This window comes from Meriones unguiculatus, chromosome 2, assembly GCF_030254825.1.
Source record: "Meriones unguiculatus strain TT.TT164.6M chromosome 2, Bangor_MerUng_6.1, whole genome shotgun sequence".
NCBI classification, from domain to species: domain Eukaryota; kingdom Metazoa; phylum Chordata; class Mammalia; order Rodentia; family Muridae; genus Meriones; species Meriones unguiculatus.
The window spans coordinates 96,887,822-96,906,632 of record NC_083350.1 but is presented as its reverse complement, the minus strand read 5'-3'; the positions used below and the strand labels follow the sequence as shown (position 1 = coordinate 96,906,632).

At 40.5% G+C, this 18,811-nt stretch overlaps 1 protein-coding gene across 2 annotated transcripts in view; it reads right to left on the bottom strand.

Annotated features, from left to right (window-relative positions):
• Slc5a8 (solute carrier family 5 member 8) overlaps positions 1-18,811 on the bottom strand; it is a 49,926-nt gene that overhangs the window by 8,355 nt on the left and 22,760 nt on the right. For both annotated transcript variants that reach the window (XM_060377879.1, XM_060377880.1), the window contains exons 6-12: positions 18,419-18,559; positions 17,084-17,213; positions 15,525-15,613; positions 13,921-14,033; positions 12,151-12,218; positions 2,816-2,902; positions 1,738-1,943 (exon numbers count right to left, since the gene is read on the bottom strand). In XM_060377879.1, the coding sequence (XP_060233862.1) occupies positions 1,738-1,943; positions 2,816-2,902; positions 12,151-12,218; positions 13,921-14,033; positions 15,525-15,613; positions 17,084-17,213; positions 18,419-18,559 (834 nt within the window). The remainder of the gene's footprint in view (positions 1-1,737; positions 1,944-2,815; positions 2,903-12,150; positions 12,219-13,920; positions 14,034-15,524; positions 15,614-17,083; positions 17,214-18,418; positions 18,560-18,811) is intronic.

Sequence of the window (18,811 nt, the reverse complement as noted above, 5' to 3'; positions counted from 1 at the left end):
AGAAGGTAGGTCATTACAGGCATCCCTCAAAGGAGATGCTTGGGTACCCAGCTCCTCCTCCTTCTCTCTACCCTTCAGCTCCTTGAGCTGAAACCATCTCCTCCAGCACAGGCTGTCACCATTGTCTACTGTGCCACCAAAACTCAAAAATATCAATGACAAGCCATCATAGCCTGAAATTCCTAAAGCCATGAGCCAGAATATCATTTTTTTTATCAAGGGTATTTCATAACACAAAACTGAGTATACATATTCATAATAAACTAGTAAGTGTCTGTATCTATTCATTCAACTCTTCATTATGGTCCCAATATTGTTCTTATCATTGAAGTCAGCCATAAGAAAGGTAGATAAAATTGCTGTCCACATAAAACTTATATCCAACAAAACAGAAAATATAATAAGCAATAAATAAGTGACAGGAAGTCCTATAAGAAAAAAATGGAGCAATGCTATATGACATGAACAGAGCAGAGAGGGGAGTCTACACTGCAATGAGTGATTAGAGAAGACCCTTGGGAAGATGAGACATCACTCAAGGATGTCATCTTCAGCTTCAGCAGCTTAGTTGCTGGGCAAAGCGGTGCACTGCCGAATCCCAGCGCTCTGGGAGGTAGAGGCAGGTGATCTCTGTGAGCTCAAGGTCATCCTGGTCTCCAACATGAGTCCAGAACAGACAAGGCTACACAGAGAAACCCTGTCTCAAAAAGCCAAAGATAGATAGATAGATAGATAGATAGATAGATAGATAGATAGATAAAATAAATCACCTTAGTTAAGATCTACCTCCCTGCTAAGAACAATGTGTAAAAACATGATTTTAAGGCACCAGCCAGATCAAAGTAATGAGAATTTCAGAAGCCAAAATCCCAGGAATAAGAGAAACATGCTGAGATGAATTAATGAAGTTGAGATGGTGTGGTATTGAGCAAAGACAGAAAAGAAAAAAAAATAGCATAGAATAGTGAATTAAGAAGCAAATCCCCAGGAAACTCATTTGATTTACATTAGTTTGGTCAACAGCAAATCTTGACAATGGGGGAGGGAATCTTTTCAATAAGAGGAGCTTGGTTTACTGAAATTTCATGGCCAGCCCAGTCTACATACTGAGTTCCAGGACAGCCAAAGCTACACAAAGAAATCCTGTCACGATAAACCAAAAACAAACAAACAAACAAATAAATAAATAAATAAGAGGAATAGCTTCATGACATTTTGAGCAAAACCAAAACCCACCAATTGAGAAAAAAAATCTTTAAAATGTATTTTGAGTAAAGAAATATCACAAATTCCTAAATAAACAAGAAAGAAAGAGATAGAAAGTCTGTTAAAAGTTGGGACAGTGTTTTTAGAAGGCAGGTAACAAAAGTAGATATGTGAATTCCAATAAGCAGATCACAGGGTAGCCAACTTAATTAATCATAAAAGAATTAAAATCGAAATTACCAAGATTTCACTCATCAACTACTAAGAAGTTAAAAGAATTCAAACTCAATCTGGACAGCTCGAAACCCTGTCCAGTCAGCTACAGGATGTCTTGTTCAGCTGCTCACTTGATGTTTTGTACTGTAGGACTACTATAAAATAGTCCATCAGAAAGCCATACAGGGTCTATCCATTTCAGGGTTAGGAAAAAGCAGCTTCATAAACAAGACAAAACAAAGAAACAAAAACAAAACAACTAGGATCCCCTACTAGTCACACACGTTTTAATGATGTAACATGAAATTGAATTACCTTTCCACATTGTGTATTTGGAAAGCACTGGTAGAAAATGGCATTTCTGTGGTTGACATCCAGTCTGACCCATTGTGTGTGCTGTTACAGCCATGGGTTTCAAGGGACAATGGTAAGGTTCTCTCAGGAAGTGGAGGATAAAGCTGAGCTCCAATTCCTACCCATAAAGAAAAGACAAATCCAGCCAACAGACCAGCGAATGCTCCCTGAAAAAAACAAAAGTGCTTTTAAAAGAAACATAATGGAAACATAAAAGGAACAAATATCTCTTTGAAATAGATCTAATGTGATGAGAAAGTCGAGTTCAAAATGATCCAAACTGGCCAGCACCCTATCTGACTCTCCTCCCTACAATGTCTCTGCCTCTTGTTAAGGTTACCATAGATCCCTGATGTCTCTGACTCATGAACTTCATTTCCACGTTACCTAATGGTTATGCTAGAAATGTCTGACATCATTACATATATTCTAGGTCTTTCCAGAACTTCATCCTATAATGGAAATGGACTTCTTGTTGATTTTCAAGGAGATCATTTGGATTTCATTTACTGCACACAATTAGTATTTCCAGACACACACATGTTTAGGCATAATACCAGAGATATCAGCTCTTTCCAAATACTATTACAAATTATATTCGCCTCCTTGGAGCTAGAATGATGTACAGGAACTACAGCTTGAAGCACTACAAGAACGAACTTTGTTGTCACAGTGAGTGGTAAAGATCTAATCACCTCTCTTTGCTGTACTATGACTGAATACAGTTTTTAAATCTGTCTGAACTTATTGATCTCCTTCCTTAAAGCTTAGAGACTCAAATTTAAGAGGATCAAGAATTTAAATGTACAAAAGATGTTGGTCTATTACATCATGATTATTTAAATTAGATTGTGTTGTCCTAACAGTTTCCATTTAGCTTCCTACACACATAGTTCTTCACTGTACACTCTATCAAAATTAAAATAAGTAATTTTAGCCAAGACAAGTAACTAGTGACTGATCTCAAAGCAACCATGTCTTTTTGGCTGAGAAGAAAAATGTAGTTGGAAAGGTAACCATACCCATTAGCTATACTTACAACAGAGTTGGCAAAGGGGACCAAGATGCCCAAAGAAAACAAGCCCAGAAGTGGTCCACCAACCATGCCAAATATGCTGAGTGCTGCCTAAAAAAATAACACAAAGTCAACAGTTAGAAATCTCAAACACAGCATAATGTTTCAAGAAATTTCAGCAGGGTATTCAGTCTTCTTCAGAAAAAAAAAAACAATCCTAATTTTATTCATGGCAGTCTTGTCATTAGCAGAGATCATTAACACCTGGAAACTTCCACTTCTTGATTTCAAGTGGCTTCTGTTCTGTTGGTTGGTTGGTTGGTTGGTTGGTTGGTTGGTTGGTTCTGAGACAGTGTTATTACCTGGCTTTTGAAGACCCCTGTTGAAGTTTATTAATAAAGATACACACACATAGTTTAAGGCTGTTGGTCTTTTGCTGAAGCAGTCTCTCAGCTACCTCCTAACTTAACCCAAATTCTCAGGCACTCCATCTCTCCACTGGTTCTCACTGGGTACCTCTCTACTCTGTCTCCCCCTTCTGTCTTCTCCTGAGTCTGTCCTTGTTTGCCTACTGGCAAGCCACAACTCTGGCAGCCAGCTCTTTATTATGCAAAAAGCCACATTTTTTACTCGGCTACTGGCTGGGGGAAAGCACCCTCCCCACAGCAGCTTGCCTTCCTTTTAAAGGCAGGTGAGGAAGTAACATCTGCATTTCCTGCTAGCTGGGCATTGCTGGCTGGCTTTAAAGAACAAGTAAGACTACACTTTTTCATAGCTAGAAGACACAATATGTGTGGACACCCCAACATGGGGTCATCTCACTATGCGAAACTGGCTGTCCTGGAACTCACTAGACAAGGCTGACTTTAATTTCATAGGGAAATAATGTGATTCTTGAGTTTACAGATGTAAAAGCTGTCCCTGAAGGCTGAAGGACCTGTATCTGCTGTCTCTGTGAGCTACATTTACACCACCCCAGAAATTTTGGTACTGGCACAGTAACACGGGAGTACAGAGGCCAAATTCAAAGGGGGTGAGCCACGGTTACCCAAAAGGGTCAGCTTGCAGAAAGGTCAGAGTTGGAAAGGCTAGTGGGACAGTAACTCAACAGTGTATTTACTCTCTATGAAGTAATCACACATGGGTTGAGTTTCTAAGAACAGATTATGATAAGATCGACCTCGGGTTAAATCCTTGCACCTTAGAACTTAGAGGCAGAGCTGGCCTCATATGGCGCTGTCTCCACAGGCTGGTGGGACTATCGCCAGAAGCCGTGTTCTCTGGAAAAGCAACTTCCTCTTGTTGATTGTAAAGTACAGTTAGATAAAGAAAAGCCCATCTATATTTAAAAATTAATTTTATTGCAGAAGTTTGGAGGTTATAAATATAACTTTTAATTTAAGTTTAAATTGGTATTGAACAAACAAGCTCTCTGTTTTTCAAATTATTTGAAAGTCACATTTATTGTGATGGTGGTTTGATTTTGTTTTTTTCTTTTTTAAGTAAAATTACTGAACTTGTGCAATAGCATCAAGGAAATTACCTGAGGTGTCTTATATGAGTGTGCTCTAGTCAGGGTGGACACAGCTTAAATTATGAAAACTAAAGATTAAAATACAAAGAAATAAAAGTTCCTGCTGCCTCCTCCTAAGAGAACTTTTGTTCTTCTAACCACGGAGCATATGCCACTGAATGACGGACTTTAAATGAATCCTGTGGGGTGAAGCACCAGACTTACTAACATCCATTTCATCCAAGATCCTTATTCGCTAAAGTTCGTGGTCCTATTGAAACATTTCAGTATCTGAAAATACCGCAATGTTCCTACCCAAGCATATCGTTATGTGTTTGCTGGTCACGATGATCAGTGTGGTACCGTTTCATTTTCCTGTTGTTGTTTTCGTTTTTTAAATAAACTATCATGCCTTTCGGGGGGGATCTCATAGGAAACCCCTTACCTTTACCTCCCATGTGTCAAGATTAAAGGTGTGTGCCACTACACTTGGCACACACCTTTAATCAAAGAGGCAGCCAAGGGCTGGAGAGATGGCACAGTGGTTAAGAGCGTACCCACCGCTCATTTGTTTACAAGGTTAAAACTTGGTCATTATGCTCTATCTTCATTCTCAAAAAGGTTAAAAATCACTGTCTTGGAAATATGTTTAGTCTTGTTTTCTAAATTTGGTAATGTTATTAATCCATTAATATAGCTTATAAAAGTCTAATGTGTTAGACTATTTATAAACTAAATCATAAAAAAACTGTTATGCTCTCTCTTTATGGACTATGTTTATGTTTTTTTAAGGCTCTAACTTAACAGGTATAAAACCTAAAGTCTTAGTCTTTAATTATTAAGGTAAGTTATAGACATGTTATTGACTGCAAGATTTTTATTTAGTATTTAGATCTACTTAAGATAGACATGGTCCTCAAACACTTAACCTATAGAATATGACATAATCACAGATCATAGCATTCTGTTTTATGTTTGCAAGGTGTAGTTTAGAGCAGATAGCTAAATACTGATGCAGATAGTTTACCTCAAATATGCTAGCCTTCAAACCTGTCAGAGACCTACTGAATATAACATTTTCACACGTTTAAGCTTATTATCACAGGCAGAGACTACCAAATCCTAGCAGTAGCTCCACAAGGTCTCCAAGAAGATTTGAGCATGATAGATGACTTCAACCCTGGATTGTGGCATAACCACTGGGCAAGACTGCCCCAAATGGCCCACCGCTGAGGCCCAGACTAAACTGTGGACAAGCTGGACACCCAGAGAGGTATTGTCTCATGCTGAAGAAAATGAGGTGAGGTCAATCTTTCACATGTTGTCCTTCCACAGAAAATCACAGGTCTCCTATAGCTGATGCCCAGACTGTCCATGTTGCAATAGAGACCTGAGACAACTGTCTAGGCAATGGATTATGACAGACTCGTCATCTTTGTCATTTTAATAGATACATACACTCACTTAGACTATACTTTACCCTTTGCAGGTCTCTAGTCATATTGACAGCTAAGCTGATGGTAGCTTGATAGCTAGAGAACAGGCAATTAGCTCCTTTACTCCAAGGTAATCCACTGTGTTAGTCTATTAGCTACTTAAAACTATTGCATACTCGATCTCTTACTTGAAAAGGCAAACAGGTTCACCTTACTCACAGACCTCATGTTAAAGACAAACAGGCTTGAGAAGTCTTCTCGGTCCTCTTCCTATGTGGGGGACCGGGCCTTTAGCCTCACTCCAGAGGGGCTACTGCAGGTCTAGGACAATCTACCTTGTTACCAGACTCAAAAAGCAGGTCTCAGCTGTAACCTCTTATCATTCCTTTAGCTAAAAGACAGTGATTCTCCCAGCAGTCTCTTCTGTGTCTCATAGTAACTAGAAAAAAAAGGCCTAAGAACACAAAAGTTTAAGGTATGAGGACCTAAGAAAGTAATTTTAGGATCTAAAAAGGTGACTTAAGGTAACAAAAAATTAAAAAATGCTTCAGATTTCTTCCTGTTGCCATGCTATTGTTGTATTAACTGTTTAGAGCTTTGATATTAATCACTAGACCTCTGGTTTATTAATCTGACTCTGATAAAGCATCCTACCATATGATGCACTATCATGGTTCCAAGCTCAGGATTATAAATTTCCCTTGATCTGTCTTTTAAGTGTAGACTTAAGAGTTGTTTCTCATTGTGCTAGACTTAGATACAGCCAGTCTTCTGGCTAGAGAGAAGCCCTTCTTTTGTGGTATGTAATCATACTGAAAATCAAGTTCAAGTGAGCTTTTGCCCCTTCTATTTCATGGAAGGCTTCTTCCTTTCCAGAGCTCACCTTAAAGAGTGCTTATGCTGTTAACACAAAGGCGACTGTCTACTGCCTTTTCTACAATGTGTATTCACTGTTGGCACAGGTGCGTGCCAGATGTGCTTCAGCTGTGCACCAGATACAAAGAACCAAACAGTCACTGCACACTCTCTCTGCCTTGGTTTCTCTCCCTTGCCTGTGTCTTGGGTGCCCCCTTTTCCATCTCTCCATCTCTCTGTCTGTCTATCTCTCTGTCTCTCCCCACCTGTGTACAATAAACCTCTTCATAATAGACCTGTTGTGTGTGGAATTTTTAAATATATTATTACAATGATATTATGCCCCATAAATATGAACACTTTTATAGGTCAAATAAAATGTAAAAAGAACATTTAAAGAACAGGGATATGGTGATTCGTCCACCAAGAGGCCAAACAAAACAGAATGAGTGAGTCAGACAGTATATCAAGGAAATGTTAGATGTGTACTGAATCCTTGATTCAAATGAATTCCTTCAAAAGTCTGCACTGTGAAGTGGAGAATGTGTGGACTCTGTGAAAGAGAGCCAGAGCGTGAGAAGGATGTGGGCTAAGGGGTGTGATACGGAGTCTGTGCTCAGCAGTCATGGGATATGAGATAGACTTCACTGTGGGGGGAAAACCTATCAGATCGCCATGAAGCCAGTTACAACCGCATGATCTGAGAGCCAGGGTTATAGACATAAGGAAGACCCCTCAAAAAGTCTGTGTTAGGAAAGAAGACCTTACTTAGTGGTACAGGAAGGAATGGAGGGAGGTAGGCTTGAAGTCAGGATGGTTTCACCAAACAGCTCAGAACTGACGAAGAAAGAAAAGCCAATCACAATAGGAATCGGCAGCCATACTGCAGATGATGGAGAAAAGCACATTCCCACACCCATGCCAGCGAAGGTCAACGAAGAGTTGACACTGTACACTGGCACATGAACCAAGGCTCCTCCCTGCTGGGCAGTGTCATAGGAGTCCTTAGGCAACAAGCCGTCAGCAGAATGCAGAAATAAGGAAGCTACATCAGCGGAAATCACTTCGGGGGTGTTGGGGGTTGAAATTACCCAGCTCCCTTAAAAGAAAACCACTTCTCCCCCAGTTTATTGATCATAAAGGACACAGCTTACATATCTCGGGCAGGTCATTCCCTCGGGCTGCCTTCTTCCAGCACAGATGTCAGTGTCACTGGACAGTTGATCAGTAAGAATCTCTATCATTGGGCCATCCTCAAACTTTGGGCAATTCTATGTTCTCCATACCTGTGTTCAGTCCAGGTTAGTTGCTAACTTCTTACTTCAGAGTTTATTTGGTAAGAATAAATTTGGTTAAGGTTTCTAAAAGTTGCACTGTGCTAAGATAGCCTGGTTCCTGGAAATCCTTGAAAGAAGGTTGGAATTTCCCAGAATTGTTTTCTCATGGTCCTAAGTGGCTCACAGTCACTTGGATAGGCCTACGGCTATCACTTATCTTGCAGCCGTGGTAACGCTCACACTTGACCACTTGACTCTGAAGAGGATCAGTCATTAACAACTTATGGGAACTGTGAAAGTCTGTCAAATCTCAAACAAGCTTCCACTGATGGGTAAAGAGTGGGTTTTAGCATTCACAGACCAACCTGGTGGGAACTTAACTGATTCATCATCAGAGGGTCTAGGGGAGTCAATATCCAGCTGAACAATGGGGAAGATAAAACAGAATGGACTTCAGCTATGGATTGAGGGCAGACTAACCAGCACTGTGGAAAGTGTAGTTCAACAGTCTTGGACCTGACTATAGTGACAGACAGATCGTGGGAAATCTATGGAGGCACACTCAGCATGTTGGCTGCTCAGTGGGGACCAAAATGATCCGTAGTTGAAAGTATCAGTGACCTCAATTCCAAGAAATCTGAGAAATCACAATTAGATAAGAACACCAAGTCCCCTGAGCTATACTGTGTGGGAACAGCACAGGGGTACAAAGAGGACTCAAAATCAAGCAGCAAAGTCTGGTGGCATCCTGTGTGCAGGTGGCGATACTGAAGATGCAAAACTTAAACTTAGATGTGATCTGATACAGCAAAGTTTGGGTCCTGCCTGTCTCATACGGTACCTTCGGGCAGCACAGAATGTAGAGACAGAAGCTGAAATGACTCAGAAGGCCACCGGGCAATACACCAATAAAAATCTTGGCAGAATGATCAGGGTCAGTGAACTACTCTGTGAGGCTATCCTGGTGTAGGACAGGAATGCTATCAGTGGACTCATTTCCCTGTAGTGGAAACGTTGGTATTTGGCTGCCTAAGTTGGCCAGTGGCCAGGCATGTCTGCCTCAACGTTTGCTGGAGACAAGCCGGCTTAGGAGTGACCTTCAGCATAGCTTCCAATGGAGATATACTGTTCTTACAGTAGACAGCCCTGAATGTGCACCACTTCATAGACAGGGGGAGTTCAGAGGCCTGGAGAGCGGACTCTGGTGTAAGAACTCTAGTGACAAGGCATTCCCATGGCATCACTACCATTCTCCTCTTTGAAGTTTGTCCAGCATCCTTTACTGGTAGCCATTTTGGCATTGACAATTTTAGTATGTTTTTCCTGGTAACAATTTCATCATGGGAAGTAGAATCAGACTTTCAAACAAACCCACCGTGAAATGCTCACCAGGCTGTACAAACCTTGGATCAAAGTGAGTTCTAAACCACTACTTCCCCCGGTTTCCCACAGAAGTGGATGTCAATGGCCTGTCACCAGTCCCAGATCAGGGGCACGCTTATGGGCCCCCAACCCTCCTGGATGAAGTACTGGTTCCTGATGGGTTCTGAAGGAGTGGCATATCAGATGTCTTCAGAAGTGTACCCACAGAGGAGCTTACCAGGCTCCAGCACATAGTTCCAAATCCATGGTCACACAGAGATGCCTCTAGTTAACTTAGTCTCAAAAATAGAACAACAACAACCAAATAAATAATAGATAGATAGATAGATAGATAGATAGATAGATAGATAGATAGATAGATAGATAGATAGTGAATGTGGGAGGGGAGACTTGTAAGGAAAACAGTAATAAAGATTCAAGGTTACAATAATCAGAATACACATTATAGTAAATGAAACTGTCGAAGAACAAACTGTAAATGTTTTTCTGTTGAATAAAATTTTAAAGAAAAAAAATATACTTGGTTAAAAAAAATCAACCAGAAAATCATTTCACTCTGTTTACTCTTTATTAACAAACTGAAGTCTTTCTGTAAAGGTAAAAAAGAGATGAAATGCATGTCAAAATTATCTTGCCCACTTACTTCAGCCTTCTAATTTTCATTGCCATATTTGAGGATTTGGGGTGGTCTTAGTGACTAACCTCCCCAGGACAACCTCTCACCTTCTGTTTAATTTGCACTGAAGATGAACCTTTGCAGTGCCTTGAGCAGCTGATCCTGGCAATGCTGTACACCATTGCTAGGGGAGCTAACCAGGGTCATGAACCAGATACCATCAGGGACAGATGACCAACGGACTAGAAGAGTCTCCAACCTCGGAATCTGAGGTAGTTTCCCCCTTTTTCTATACCTACATGCAGACTGGGTCACTTACCGGCCATTTCTCCCATGAAGGAAATTAGAGGTATCCTGGGAAAAGTGAATTCTGTTATAAGGTTTAAAAGGTTTACATGTGGTCTAAAATGGCTTTGTCTCTTGGAAGTCTTGAGGGCCATGATTAGAAATTTCTAGGGTCAAGCTGCATTACAGACCCAACTAACACATGGTCTCAACCTTGTAAGGCACGTGAATGAGTCTACAGCTGCCATTTGTCTCTGTGATTATATGTCTCATTGCATACAACATATCTACACCAACACCACAATGGACTACTCAATGGGTGGCAAAAAAAAAAAGTGAAGGGTCTTTTGACACTGTGTCAGAGAAAGCTGCTAAAATAGAAAGTGCGGGAGCTAGAGAGATGGCTCAGCAGTTAAGAGCCCTGGCCGTTCTTCCAGAGGTTCTGAGTTTAATTCCCAGCACCCACATGATGGCTCACAACCATCTATAGTGAGATATGGTGCCCTCTTCTGGTGTGCAGTGTACATGCAGGCAGAACATCGTACACATAATAAATAAATAAATAAATAAATAAATAAATAAATCTTTACAAAAAGAAAAGAAAGAACGTGTGAGATCCAAAATTTCACCTCATGATAGAAAAAGGTCAAGTTTCAGTCAAAATTCACTCTTAAAGCAAGAACCAAGAAGACCTAAATGGTTCTTACTGATGGATCTCATTTATGAAACATTTTTTTGTGTGCATGGGCACGCGTGCGTGCGTGCGTGCGTGCGTGCGTGCGTGTGTGTGTGTATGGGCGTGTGTGTGTGTGCATATGCACACACCATGTGCGTTTGTGCAGGAACACGTACTTTTGTGTGAGGGTGCCTGTGTTCTCCACCTTATTTTTGAGACAGGGTCTCTCATTGAACTTGAAGCTTACCAATCCAGCTAGATTAGGTGGTCAGTGGCCTCCTGCTCCACCTCTGCAGGTCTGGGTTACAGGCACCCCTTCCTTTTTTATGTGGGTGCCAAGGACTTAAACTCAAGCCCTCATACTTTCACAGAAAGCATGTTGCCTTGGCACTTTTATATAACAACACTTTAAAAAAATAGTACATTTTTATTTATTTTGTGTGTATAAAAGTATGTGTATGTATGTGAGTGAGTATGTGCATGTGTGCATGTATGTCAAAGTGTCTGCATGGAATCTGAGAAAACCTTCCAGGTTTTATTCCTTCTACCATGCTGGGGAACAAACTCAGCCTTCAGGCTTAGCATTTGAACCATCATACTGACCCCCTTTATATAACATTTTTCCCATGAAAAAATTATAAGAATGGAAAGTAGATTCGAGGTTTTCAGAGGCCAGCAGGGGGAGAGGGGTGAAGACAGACAGCTGTAGGTGAAGCTGTGAAAGGCAGCAAGAGGAAACCTGGTGATGATTTCATCACTCTGTGTCTTCTTCATTGTTTCAACCCCAATATCCCAGCTGTAATAGTGTCCCATCAAGATGTTACCATTGCAAGACATTTCTGCAAGCTGTTGCTATGGAGTAAAGGATATACATAAACTCTACACTATCTTAATTTTGTATAAATTTGTAATTATCTCAAACTACAGTTTTGAAATGTTGAAAATAAGGGTCTGGAGAGATGGCTCAGCAGCTAAGAGTTACTACCCTTACAGAGGACCTAGTTTTAGTAGACAGCACCTACATCAGACAGCTAACAAAACTGCTTCCTACACCAGCTCCACAGCTTTTGATGCCCTTTGGCCCCTGTGGGCACCTGCCTGCACGTGTCACACAAACAGACAAGCAGGCATACACACACTCACACATACACAGGTAAAAGAAGAAGCCATGTTTTAAAAATATTAAAAATAATTCAATCACCTTTGTCCCTCAATACATCCAAGTGTAGATAGAGAGTGAGAAAGTGAAGGTGGCCACGTGAACATTTAGGGTAATGATTTAGTGGTTGTGACGTGAGTCTTGAGACTCAGTTCTTACCTGTAACAAGGCTCCCATCAGGGATGCCAAGGCAGCCATTCCAATGCACAGAGCTCCGTACAGCACACCTACATGACAACACAAAAGGCGGAATGCAAGCGTGGACACAGAGGATTACAGTCCTCAGTAAAATGAGCACCACACCTTTGAGTCCACCCTTGACTGGATAATGTCGTTGAGGTGAGAACAACACCACATCAAAGTCAGCAAGACGAGGAAAGGACCATTTTCCACTGGATCAACAGGATGCAAGGAAGACAAAGGAAACCCTTATCCTGTGCCTCAGATTAGTCACAACAGTAGGTTACATAAAGAAAGGAATCCCTGGAATTAGCGACAGGGGTTTTAAGACTTAGCAGCATTGTGCTGTTCATTTAATCCTCCACAAACATTTGCTTAAGGGGAGGTGCTGGCCTCTGCTGAGGACAATGTGGGGGAGGAAGGAGACAATAAACAGCAGAATCGGAGCCCTCTGACTTTCAGTAGTTCATTCGTTCTGGGAGGTGGTAATCCACACCAGCCCACGGTTTGGGTTCTTTGGTCCCCTCATAATCTCCACCAGCTTCCCCAGCCTTTCCTGTTAAACTAGCAAAGAGAGGACATTTAATCCGTATCGCATTCCGCCTTCAGCCATGGTCTTTTCTCTGAACTGCTTTCCAGAAGGTTCTCAACACACCACTGGTTGGTAAGTGGTTGGATTGTTTTCTTTCCAGCTTGACAGCAGTTTCTTAAATACAAGTGTTGCTTTTAAAATTAAGAGATACTACCCCCACTAAAGCATTTTATTCTTAAAATATCTATTTAGAAAAAATTAACTGTTTATCACAATATAATTTCCCATGCTCAATTTTTTTTAAAAAGAAAGGAAAACTACAGAAGAGCAATTTCTTATCACAAAATTAGTGCATTCCTTCTGCTGTTGGTAATGCCTTCTTTGTCCCAGCACTCACATACTTTTGTTAAGAATGTTAGGTAAATTATCTGATCCTAACAACAAAAAAATAAAATAAAAGCACCATTTTTCCCCCTCAAAGTGCTCTTGTTGTGATGACATTTATAGGGCCCGATCTATAGAGACATATTATAGAGACATAGTATTTAGATTTAACTAAATTCTGCTCTGTTTAATACATCATGAATGGTGACCATTAAGGGTGACCATAATTAATCCAAAGTCAAGTAGTTGACTGTCATGTTGTTGTCTGTGATGCCCTTGACTACAAAAGCCTCTATGCAATGATTGCATAGAACCCTTCAAAACACAGAAAATTCAGGCTAGATGTGAAGTCGCACACCTGTAATCTCAGCACTCAGGAGGATGAGGCAGAAGACTCATGAGCTCAAGGCCAGGCTGGGCTGCATAGAACGACCCTTCTTCACAACTGAGCGACAATCTTACCACTATTAGTAATTATCATCAAGGACAACAAAACAGGATCCTTGGACATTGTCCTGTGTGGTTCTTTAATATTTAGATATTCTCTCTCTCTCTCTCTCGACTAACCCCAGCTGCCCATAAACTCATGATCCTTCTACCTCACACTCCCAAGGGTCAGGGCTACAAATGTGCACCACTGCTGTCATGATGTTTGAATTAGTGCCCATGTCTTCTTCGCAGGTATGATCAGTTCTACAGCATTGTAAGCACGTGTGACCCGGAGACGTATTGGTCCTAGGAGGTACTTAGCTATTCTTCGGAGGACAACTTCTAGAGTCTCCAACACAGAAGCAAAGATTCTCTCAAACAGAATTGGGAGGAAGGGAACTTACTCATTCCTTGGGAAATCCAAGACAGGGACTTCTCCGAGAGTGACCTGAAGCGAGGTTTAATGAGATCTTCCACAGTCACCGCTGCCAGGGCATTGATGCTGGAGGACACGGTGCTATGAGGAGGACCAAGCCTTGATTTAATGATACTTTTAGTGGGAAGGAAGAAGAAGAAAATACACTACCATTTCTAAAATGGGAGCAGATGGGGCTGGAGAGATGGCTGGAGTTTAAGGGTACTAGCCACTCCTCCAGAGGACCTGCGTTGTGAGGCACAGCACCTGAAGTAACTTGCAACCATTTGTAACTTGAGTCTGAGGGGATCTGATACCCTGTCCTGAACTCTGAGGGCACTGCAAGCATGTGGTGCACAGACCTACATGTAGACAAAACAGCCATGCCCACAAAACAGTAAAATGAATTAAATAGAATTATGTTCTTTTATTTTTAATAATCACAGTACCCTCTTTCTGGGAATTATTATCTTTCATTAACGAGTCAGGCAACATAGATAGATTTAATAGAAAAGGACAAAGAATGTGTTAGAATTGCTTCTATTTCCCAGGTGGCCTTCTGTATCTATAAAATGAATTTGAATATATTACTCAGATTATCACATAACAACTTTAAGATATAGTTTCTATGTACATAGAAATAACTACTCTAAGTCCTCAGCACACATACCATAAATATTGTACTATTAACATCCTAGATCCTCATTAGTATATGCTGTACATCTGGTGATAGTAATTCCCTAGATCAAACATAAAAAGAACCTGCAACAAAGAAGTTCAATGTCAAGCCACAGATTCTTCACAAGATGTACAGCATTCAACATGCAATCAGATTTGAGTCTATCTGAGTCATGATTTAGCCTCAAACACTTTCTAAACCAAGACAGAAGCCACTCGTTTTTAATACTCAGCAAATGTTAAAACTACCATCAAGTGGTCATTGGCATGGTGACTGTATTGGGAATGCAATGGTGTGTTAGAAAGCAGAGACCTAGTCAAGTGTAGAGCCTGATGACAACAGAATGACCCCATAGGTAGCTGACCAACAGAAGGATATGTGGGATAGTTTGCCTACTTTTGGTCCTTTGTGACCATGTCCAGCATTCATCTTTACCTCTCAGTGTAATCAACAAGAAAAGAAAGATACTATGATGATTAATTTTAATGGTCAACTTGATCGGATAGGGAAATGCGTAGGGTATTAGTAAAACACATCTCTGCATTTGTCTTGAGGACATTTCCAGGTCACAATGAATGGATTAATACCTTGATGGAGTGTGCAATGATAGCGTTATTGAGGAGTGGTAGAGACACAGGAGGTTGAGCCTGCTTGGATGAAGTAGGTCGCTGGGGGTATTTCCCTGGGTGCTCTATCTTGTTCTGGCCTCTTCCATGAAAAAGATCTTCCACCATTGTTCCCACCACCAGAATGTTTTGTTGAAATGCCTAGACCCAGGTAAATTTGAGTTGAACCCTCTGAAACCATGATCTAAAATAAGAAATTCCTTCCTGCAAGTTGTTTTCTCATGCATCAGCCAAAATAACAGTCAGTCCTTACAGAAAAGACACCCTCATAGAATCACAGTTTTATACCTTAATGTCCCACTGTAAGCACAGGCCACAAACAGTCCGGGAACTCCAGGGTAATTTCTCAAAATGTCCAGTACCATATAAGGCATAAGCTGAAAAATTCCAAAATTTATACCCAAGAATTAGTTGCTATTACACAAAATTAATACACAGTGAATTTTATATTCTCCCCAAAAGAAAGCGGGAGACTCTACATAACTCCAAAGATATAAAATGAAGTCAACATACATTGTATGAATTCTCAAAGATAATCCTCTCATTTTCTAATCCCACAATTCTATTAGGGCAGTTACATTTGCGTCGAGGTGAATTTGACCTATCTTCATTCTGAGGCCCAGGTACTTGGTCATTGAGCAGGTTTTAGGAAGTAGATTTTGCAGGGGCTCGGGCTCCTGGAGTCAGGATGTGCTAACCTGGAGCTGTAAGTTTACCGGAAAGTGCATGTTATAGAGAGAGGCCCAGGAGGTCTTACCGCACAGCACCTGGGTCTGAAGCTTGGTTCCCAACTGCCCAGGTGTTTACCTAACTACTCACTGAACCTTGTTTTCCTTATCTTTGAAAGAAAAGTAATAATACGCTGCCTCAGAGTCTAACTGTGAAAGATAAAAAATGGACTTTAAATTAAGCATATTCCAAAGGATCTGGCTTATTGTAAGAACCTGAACTCTCACTATGATTCTATTTATTAGCAACATGACCTTGGGCCAATCAAAAACCCTCACTGAGCCTCGTCTAGTGGCACACTGCTTTAATCCCACCACTTTGGAGGCAGAGGCAGGTGGATCACTGTGAGTTCGAGGCCAGTGTGGTCTATACAGGGAGTTCCAAGACATCCAGAGCTACACAGTGAGACCCTGTCTCTGTGGAACCGAAATCATGCATGTTAAGATTCCTGACACAGAATCACAGCGCCTCGTCAGAATGCAAACTGATTACTTCTTAGTCTGTTCCTACATTTAAAACTGGAAGGTAGGGGCTTAAACGATCACTGAGCTGAAAGAGCCCTGGCTGCTCTTCCAGATGACCAGATTCTGTTCCCAGCACCCACAAGGCAGTTCATAGCCATCACTAACTCCAGTTCTAGATAACCTGTCTCCCTCCTGACTTCTGGAGGCACTGGGCACACACGTGGTGCACAGACAGGCGAAACACTCACACACAACATAAAATAGGTAAAATGTAAAATTTTAAGGTAAATGAGAAAGGGAAGATTGCTTATAAGTGAATGCTTTTACAATATCTACAAATGTCTGTGATAACATGTCTTATATATTGTTCCTATTAACCAAGTTTACTATTTTTACTTCCAACCCTGAGTTTTTCTATCCAAAATCCGGCTTGAAACTTTTCCAAGTATTTTAACAGTTCAGTTTTTTATACAGAAATCTTCATACTTGCTCTATCTGCCATGTTTTACTGCGTGATTTACAGAAGTAAAAGGCAGCTAGTTGCATTGTATGGGCATTTGTCTCCTCAAAATCGAAAACTTTGCTTCCTAGCACCACACATGCTTTGTAATATCATCAGTGTAGTGTACACGTGAGAGAGATGTGACTCCAAACCTGGTCAACTTCTGACACTTTCTTGGATGTCCAGGGGTCACAGTCATGGTATCTGGAGTACAGGGCGAGGCCACAAAACACAGAGCAGGTGAGGATGATCCAGAGGCCCACAAGGTTGATGTAGAGCGACCTAAAGGAGAGAGGGCCAGCCAGTAACAGCCATAATCTCTATCCCAACCACTAAGAAAACTGACTAGAACAAGAGACAATGTTATAATTATACTTACTAAATACACATAATATTTTGATTCTCAGAAAGGATTTCATTCTACCAAATCGTCTTCTTTGGTGTCAATCAACAGTGTACCTAGAAATCCTAGTAGATGCTTTTTCTCAGTGAGTGTGTACTCCTACATGAAATTCACCGGCATCCCTGGCTTTATAATAGCATCTAACTATGATACTCCGAGTCTTCTTACCATAAAATAAGGATTTTAATAGGGACTAGAGCAGCAACTTACTTATTTTACTTTAAAAAGTTAAATTATAAGCTGCTAAACAATAGTCAGCATCTATTATCAATTCAGTAAAGTTCTTCCATCATAGTTTGTAAGACCACCCATTAAGGATGAGAAACACGCCTGTATTCCTGGGAAGGTTTCTCCTCAAGTCATGTTCTCTCTCACCATTCTCTATCTTCACATGCCATTCATTAGAGCAGAAAAGGGAATGAACGATTACATTTGTACGTCTAACACAGCGTTCTACTAAACTTCCCCTGTGGTACAGTATTTCTTGTGCTTATTTACAAGCTTAGATCTGAAGCTCAGTGAAATAAATAATTTGTACAATGTCATCTAAATAGCAAGTTAAAGGGCATTATAACCGTGATTAAGGCTGATAATACAATGCATACTACTACTGCCAAATGAACACTGTCATACTGTTTTGAAGAACTTACATTTCTCTACAGTGTCATTTCAGTGTTCCCAGGCTGCATAGACTTTTCTAATTTGATGTTGTTTCCTTGTGATAAAAGCCATAGACAGAGCCTTTCCGTGGGGCTCAAAGCAAGCGAGGCAATTATTCCTCCATCGAGCTTTCATTTATAATTTTTTAACTTTTGTAGGTTCTTGATGAGGGTGTTGAAGGTGTCTTACTTAATAAGTCACAGAAATCTTTTCAAATATTTGATTGAGAACATCTGATGCACATTGGGCTCTCCTACTGAACAACTCACCAGCCAAATTTGGTTCTTTTGTTGATCATTTATTTTTGGAGTTTCATGATGCAAAGATTTAAAGATTGAACCAAAGTTGACCTCTGGAAGCATTCCTATAAGAATATAGTTATTAACATAGTTTTTAAAGGTTCATACACCATAGTTTGGCTTACAGTTTGGCCTGGAGTCTGCTTTTACAGGAAATGTATCTCTGCACTTGGGACTGGTTGACACCGTAGATGCTGGTCCATGTGAAAGTTCCCCCGATGATGATTGTCCAGAACGAGTGTCTTTGCAAAGGGTTAGGATTAAAACTGGATGAAAAGAAAAGGGGAGCAAATACAAATTGTTCACAAAAGACTAAAGAAGGTTCAGAATACTTTCAGATGCAAGCAATCTACACTCACAGACATACAGAAGAATGTCCAAATTTATGTCAAAATACAAATGTTTCTAATTTAAATTCAATTAAGTAAACAATGATAATTCCAGATATTATCATATTCCAGATGTACATACATGTTCTTATCACTTGAAGCATTTATATAAATTTTTCTCCCATAGTC